The sequence below is a fragment of the Cimex lectularius genome, unplaced genomic scaffold (assembly GCF_000648675.2).
Source record: "Cimex lectularius strain Harlan isolate CLEC.00 unplaced genomic scaffold, Clec_2.1 scaffold47, whole genome shotgun sequence".
NCBI classification, from domain to species: Eukaryota; Metazoa; Arthropoda; class Insecta; order Hemiptera; family Cimicidae; genus Cimex; species Cimex lectularius.
The window spans coordinates 1,827,249-1,835,204 of record NW_019392686.1 but is presented as its reverse complement, the minus strand read 5'-3'; the positions used below and the strand labels follow the sequence as shown (position 1 = coordinate 1,835,204).

General features: G+C 35.5%; 1 protein-coding gene across 1 annotated transcript; it reads right to left on the bottom strand.

Annotated features, from left to right (window-relative positions):
* Positions 1-1,644: 1,644 nt before the first annotated feature.
* Positions 1,645-3,343, bottom strand: LOC106661254 (heat shock factor protein 1-like). Its single transcript, XM_014384538.2, has one exon. It carries the CDS (start codon positions 2,955-2,957, stop codon positions 1,848-1,850), a length of 1,110 nt encoding a protein of 369 aa, XP_014240024.1. The 5' UTR covers positions 2,958-3,343; the 3' UTR covers positions 1,645-1,847.
* Between the last annotated feature and the right edge of the window lie 4,613 nt (positions 3,344-7,956).

Here is a 7,956-nt window from a genome sequence, read left to right as displayed (position 1 = left end):
AACCATTTTTAATCCAGGATGTATAGGGCAAGCACGCAATCTCAGAATTATCCCTTGAACTGAGAGGTCAGGATGGCATTCGCCTTCTTCAGCGATTGAACAATAATTCTCACCTCTTTCATCCACCCAGAGGGACTGAAACTCAATACTTTGGGAATCATGGTACCAAAGGGTTGTACATTATGCACGGGGCAAGGGGTGCAACCTGAAAAGGTGAGCCTCGAGGATTTCCTTTTCTCAATCCAGATCCCATGGCATATTTCCTTAAGACATTTCCTAACCTTTGGATGCAAGGGGGTTCCAGACAAAGCTTAATGGTATAGCCTTGAGAGCATGGTGAACTCTCTTAAGCACAAGATGTATTCGTTGGCTATATATCAGCAGGCGGGCAGCAGGTGCTCTATCAGTTAGGGTACCAGATCATGTCTGTAACGACAAAGGAGGTGAATAACCAACTGAACTGAAGTAGCACTCAGTTCCAAGTTCCAAGCCTGGTAGCACACTACATGGGATTGGTATCATGGCCCACTGGCAGGTACTTAGAGTAGAGCCTGTTGTCCAATGATATCCTTATCAGCTTCCTTTACCGAAGGCAGTGTTCCTCTAGGGGCTGGTTAGAAATTCACTACACACAAAACCACAGCCAGAGCGTATCCAGTAGTTCCGACACCTCCTCAGAATGAGCAAGTGGGAGGTCACCTGAGTCTAAGGATAAGTGGCTTCTACATCAAAACTCACAGGATTAACACGAACCACTTGTGAGCATGTTGTTGCTCCTATCATAAGAATCTAAACATATGATAAGGCCATGTGCCAGGTGCGCACGCAAAACCCCATTGTCCTTCTGATGACATTGTGACCCCAAATGGGAAATAGTGTCAGAGCTTGGTCTCATTTGTCCCATGGCCAAAGTTGGGTAACTTGGCTACCAACAGCTGTCATTTCAGCCCCAAAAATAATTTTTTTAATCCAAACTCACACACTCATTCCTAAATATCCTGTCACCATTTACATATATAACTAACCTAATTGAGGGTCAATGGAGTAGTCAATATTTCGCCACTGACCCTCTCACACCACCTATTCACACCCAATACTCTCAACACATACTAGGTGACACAAAACAATACATCTATCAGTAGTATATACATAAAATAACTATCACTCAACCATAGCTCTCATGGAGGTATTCCTACACACTCTTTATATGGAACCAAGGAATGAACTCTTTAATTAAGAGGGACATATCAAGTTTTTTTTTTACATGGGCTTTGGCACAAAAAAAGTGGCCGTGGTCAACCTCGCATGGCCTATTCTTAATCGAGTAAGGTTGGTCCCACTTTTACAGTTCAGCTCCTCCGAGGACCATCTATTGACAGTGCACTTGGTATATGAGTTTTCCTGCCAATCCAGCACAAAAAAAGTGGCCGTGGTCAACCTCGCATGGCCTATTCTTAATCGAGTAAGGTTGGTCCCACTTTTACATTTCAGCTCCTCCAAGGACCATCTATTGACAGTGCACTTGGTATATGAGAGTTTCCCTGCCAATCCAGCACAAAATTACTTTACGTAATATAAAAAATTTGATTATTTATGTATATTCTACTAACTTAAGCCTAATTTTTGGGTAAAGTAAAACAACAATCAAATTGAACAGACTACTTTATTACTATTAAAACATAAATATACAATTAAGACTAGGTAACAAACACAATTTGCTGCATTGTAAAGTTTAGTCTAAACATAAATGTACAATTAAGACTAGGGAACAAAAAATGATGATAGTTTAAAGTTTGATGGTTTAGATTCAGCCTTAGAAACATAGCAGTCCGATGGTTATCCATACATTAAGATGATAATTTGTTGTTAATAAATAAATCGTTTATACCATTGTAGACGACTATTTCATTGTCCTCTTGAGTTTCTTTCCAGTCTGTTTCGGGCAGTTTCAATCCAAGAGGGTCTTCAGAACCAAATAGATCCATCAGCCTCGAAGGATACGGTATATTGTCGTACATCAAAAAATCTTTTAATAATTCAATTTCTGACTTCGAATCCGATTCATCTGTAGAGGGCACAAGAATGGACATTGGCTCTTCTGTCTCTTCTTCTTTGATATCCCACGGCCTTTTCAAACCTTGTCGCCTTTCTTTATGAACGGCGTTGAGACTTTCTTCAATACAATTTTCTATAGGATTGCTTATTTCATCTTGAGAAGTGGAGGTGAAAAACATTTGTTTGTCACCAGGCGAAATCGTTTCTTCGATTAAGGCATCAGAAATGTTATCTTGAGCTGTGTGGTTGTTTTCCTGGGCTTTTTGTTGTACTTCTTTTATCTTAGCACATAGGTTTATATCGTTCCTCTCCGTGTCTTTGAGCATGAGTGGCACAGAGCGTCTAACATTGTTGTTAGGACGTATGAGAGAAATGAGAAACTGTATGAGGCTGTTTATGAGCTGGGATTGCTGTTGCTGCTTCTGGCGTAGGATGGAGTGCTCTCTCCATAACGCGTCCCTTTCGATCTTGTTGGCGGAAAGCTGCGTCTCGACCTCCTCCTGACGAGCACGCATCTGACGGATTTGCGCTTCGAGACTGGAATCGTTGGACCCTTGAGGGTCGTCCTCCTTCTCCTCTACGGACCTGCATTTCGAACTGATTTTCCTCCTTATCTGGAGCATAGAGCTATAGTCGCCCTTGACGAACGAAGGGTGTTCGAAAGCCAAATAGACGAAGAAGGATTCTGGGTTAGACACCCTCCTGAAGCCGTACTTATTCAGCTGCCTGGTGAAACTGGAAAGATTGTTGTGCTTGTAGTACTTTGGAAGTAGCTCGGATGTAAACACGATTTGATCCTTGATGATGAAGCACTTTCCGTTTTCAGACCACGAAATTACTTCTTCGGTCTTTTCATCGCAAACCATGTGCCACAATTTCTTCAAGAACGCAGTAACAGACATTTTTACGAGCGGATTATTAAAGATTAAACTTACTCCAAATTCCTAGAGAGTAGATTAAAGAGAGGAGGTTACTAACTGGCCAAACAAAGGTAGAACAATTTAACAAAAAGGCAACTAACTTGCTACCTGACAACTTTTCTTACAAAATAGACGAATAATAAACGAAAAAATATCACTATATACTTAACAGCCCTGAATATTTTAAAAAATATTACCGGTTTCGGTTTTGTGTTATTAATTGGCCTGAATTATAAAAAAAAAATAACTCCTTTCCAAGATCACTATAATCGACAGATTTTATGGTTCAAACATATTTTTCCACGGGCCTTAATTTTTCTCCAATGCTATTTCAACGGCAAATGGTTAATTAATAATAAAATCATATTTACTGTCTTCCTGCTTTTATCAATAAAACAATGATTATCCATTCTATAGCACTTCATAAATCATATGACAATACTGTTAATTTTTTTTTTAAATTATAATAATGAGAAGTGTTGACGATATTAAAACCAATTTTAATATTTTATTTTTGTTCTGGTATAAATAACAAGTAAATGTCAAGTCTGATAAGTCAGCTCCTGTTTCCAAGCATACCCAAGATTTCATCAGAAATTGATTGACAAAAAAAACATTCACATCTTTTACTTGTACAATAATTAGTAGTTTTTATTTTTAATTTGATATTCTATATTGTCCTATTGGGAATAAATAAGCTCTTTTCCAAAGAATACTCAAGGATCAAAAATTTTTTTGGCTTTGTGAAAATCACATCTGCTGTATGAAGAATCTGACATTAGAACGCTTAAAAAACAAACATTCGTGTTTTTATGTTGTTCAGTAATTAGAAGCTTTGTTTTGTTGTTAATTTGAAATAGTTATAATTAGGGTAAACAGCAAGTAATTGTCAGGTCTGAGAAATCTGCTGTTCCCAAAATTTTATCCAGAATTATTTTGCAACATTTTTATCTTGTGCAGTAATTAGTAGTTTTTCTTTTATAGTTAATTTGAAATAGTTATAATTGGTGTAAACAGCAAGTAATTGTCAGGTCTGAGAAATCTACTGTTCCCTAAGATTTCATCCAAAATTATTTTGCAACATTTTTATGTTGTTCAGTAATTAGTAGTTTGTCAGGTCTGAGAAGTCTGCTGTTCCCTAAGATTTCATCCAAAATTATTTTGCAACATTTTTATGTTGTTCTGTAATTAGAAGCTTTTGTTTTGTTGGTAATTTGAAATAGCTATAATTGGGGTAAACAACTAGTAATTGTCAGATCTGAGAAGTCTGCTGTTCCCAAAATTTTATCCAAAATTATTTTGCAACATTTTTATGTTGTTCAGTAATTAGAAGCTTTTGTTTTGTTGTTAATTTGAAGTAGTTGTATTTGGGGTAAACAACTAGTAATTGTCAGGTCTGAGAAGTCTGCTGTTCCCTAAGATTTCATCCAAAATTATTTTGAAACATTTTTATGTTGTTCGGAAATTAGTAGTTTTTCTTTTATTGTTAATTTGAAGTAGTTGTATTTGGGGTAAACAACAAGTAATTGTCAGGTCTGAGAAATCTGCTGTTCCCAAGATTTCATCCAAAATTGGTTTACAAAAATACAAACCTTCACATCTTTTTCTTTTTCAATAATGGTAGTGTTTTAATATGAAGTACATAGTTGTGTTCTATATATTTTTATTCTATCTGAGGTTAATAACAAGTAATTGTCAGGTCTGATGAATCTACTGTTCCCTACAAGTTCATCCAAAATTAGTTTTCAAAAATACAAACCTTCACATCTTTTTCATTCATGTTGATTGTTATTTTGAAGTAGTCATATTCTCTCCATTTTCTTGTGATTCAAGTAAACAATATGCAATTAATTGTCAGGTAGAAGAAGTCTGCTGTTCCTTATAATTTCAACCAAAACTAGTTTATAAAAATACAAACCTTCACATCTTTTTCTTTCACAGTGATTGGACATTTGTTAATGTGATGTAATAATGTTCTATCCATATTCTTCTAATTTGAGTAAACTTACTACATGCAATGAATTGTCAGATCTCAGAAGTCTGCTGTTCTTCAAGATTTCTTCTAGAATTAGTGTGCCGGAAAACAAATCTTCCTAACTTATTCTTCTTAAATAATTGATAATTTTGTAAATATAAGTCGTCATATTTTATTGTCAAAGTAGATGATAATGTGGACTCTCTAATTTTGTTCTATTTAGTGTAAACCATGGGCACTTGTCAAGTCTGAGGAACCTGCTCATCCCAAGCTTAAGGGAAAAAATGTTTCCCACAAAGCAAAGATTCGCATATTTTTCTTGTTCAATAATTAGTATTTTTTAATATGAAATAGCCCTATTCTATCCACAGTTGTTCGTATACCATAGCGGAGCTCCAGGTTTATCTTGTTTTGTTTTATTTTTCCAATCAGCTTTCTTCAAAAATAATGATGATGCTGATGATGGAAATCTAAGAAGTGGAGCTTTCTGGCTTATTGTAGTTTTCCTAGTTTAATTGACTTGATTCTTCTTTTCAGAAGTATTAGGTTATTGACTGTCTTTGCTACAATTTATTTTCCTGTGTTTTCTTTGTATCCTAAGTTCTGTTGCTTTGCATTCATTGGTGGCTTTTTTTTCTATACTCATTGCATAACCTACAAATGAGATCATCATTGCCTATACCCATGTTATATAGATGCCAGTGACCAGTACATAGTCCTAACACTCTTCTGAGAGGTTTCTTTCTAACTGTAGAAATTAGTGTGCCAGTTTTGGTGAGGGATGTTTTAACATAAGCTTACTTTATCCTGCACCTGTTATCCACTTCTCCTTTTGTCTTTTTTATATCCAATCTGAGATGGTTTGTGTTTTTCATCCCAAATATAGATTCAGGGCCTTATATATGATCTTGCAAATCCTCCTTTTGTCAATTTGTCTGCCTTTTCATTACCCAAAATTCCTTTGTATTCCAGTACTCTTGATATCATGGTTGTTGCGTTTTGTAGATTTTGAATGCATTCACTGACTAATTTTGATGTGATTTTTTTACAGGTTAATGCTTTAATTGCCATTAATGCTTGGCTATCTGATCTTATGAGGATTTTTTTATTAGTATGACTTCTTTTAAAATCTTCTGCACAAGTGTTGTTGGGATGTATTTCATTTTGAAAAGCTGAGGTATACTTCCCTAATGAGTTCAATCGCTCATATTTTGAGCTTGTACAGAAAATGCCTGATCCTTTGTTTTGCATCTGTATACCATATTATTGTATCTGATTCCCTCCTGAATTTTTCTTCTTTGTAGTAGTCTGTTGAGACTTTATAAGATGTTGTAAAGAATTGAAATAACTAAGGTGGGGGTGAGCAACTCAATGCTTGAAATCTGAACAGCTGTTAACATCAGTTTATGAAGAGAACAGCCTTTCAACAAAGTTTTATCAAGAATGTTTCCAAGATCATGTAGCATGGTACCCATTTTTAAGAATATATGATAGTTTTTACGGCTAATACTTGTTTGACGTTTTCTTAACATTGTTCGATGAATTCTCAGTTATTTGATCACCACCATCCTTTTCACACATACAGGCAAACGTGGTATCTTGAGTTTACATTTTAGCATGCTATTATTATTATTTAATTTTTAAAGGCGTAACGGCTAAGGTCATTTTCATGCTCTATCATCCAAACCTTCTATCTTAGTGGTCCACTTGACCAATTAATATCATTCAATTAATTAAGGTTTTTAGTTGAAAAATGGCAAAAAGGAGGGAAAATTCAAAAGGTGGGGTTGAGATGGGAATTTGGTGTCCGAGTGGATCGAGGTGACGATAGCTCAGGTGGTAGAGTAGCGGTGTATCTAGCCAAAGGTTGTGGGTTCGAATCCCGCTCGTGACACTGACTTTTTTTTCTCAACTAAAAACCTTAATTAATTGAACTTCTATCTTAGGTAAGCTACATCCCTTCTGAGTGCTACAAAGCCCTGATCCAAACATTAAAAAAAGCTCCAAAAAACTGACTTCACAGGTAACATCATTAGAAAACCAAGAAAAAATTAAAGTTGTAAGAGATATAATTTCACGAATGTTTAACTCTCTCTTGTCGATTTCTAATATTTTTTTTATATACACAACGATGCTACTTTGTATCCAGGAAAATTGCTGCATTTTCTTGTATCTAAAAGGTTGTAAGAGGGTATAAATAGGTAGGGGTTTGGAACAGAAAAACATTCTTGGTCCATGTCAGAGATTTTGGGCCTTTCGTCCCACTGTGCGTCGGTGGCTGCAAGGTTTAGTCTTTGTCACGGCACTCATCACTGTAAGGTAAAGGTCCCGGGTTCAAATCCAGCGGCCCTGCATTTGAACCCGACATACTTACAAATGGTTTTTTTTTCAAAGACACTGGCACCCTGAGGGTTTATATGACCTCTGCTGTCGCGAACGCTCGTAAAAAAAAAAAAAAAAAAAAAAAAAAAAAAAAAAAAAANAACCTAAAATATGCTTCCCGTAACCAAAAAAAAAGGTTTGTTTAAAGAAATTATAACAAACAAAAAAATTGAAATTTTTGGGCTGGATCAGCCAGAGGTATTTTTTCCCTGACTATGTGGGGTGTTTCCACATAAAAACTTGCACATCCGCTGGATTTTATCCAAAGTTAACATTATTACAACTATTATAAAGGGTCGCCTCTCTTCTTTCCTATGTCATCAATATTTAGGGTATTTGTTGTTACAAGAGAGAAAAATAAGGTTGAAAAAGAAAATTCGCTTGTAAAGGTAACATCCGTAGATGGAATTTTTTGCTAAAGTTATCACAGTTTTTGTAGTTTTGCTTAAAAAAATACCAATCATTTATGGCAAAAATTTGAATTTATTTTTTTGATTTTCTCAAAAATTTGTATTCACAGGTTTTGCGGTCGAAAATATAAACGATATCCAGCACATTTTTCTCATAATGTACAAAATGAAAAAAAGAAAGAAATCTTGCACACACAATTCTCATTCAAACACC

Bases quoted from the DNA above. Each gene is read 5' to 3' on its own strand.
- LOC106661254 (XM_014384538.2), bottom strand. From the start codon at position 2,957: ATGTCTGTTACTGCGTTCTTGAAGAAATTGTGGCACATGGTTTGCGAT.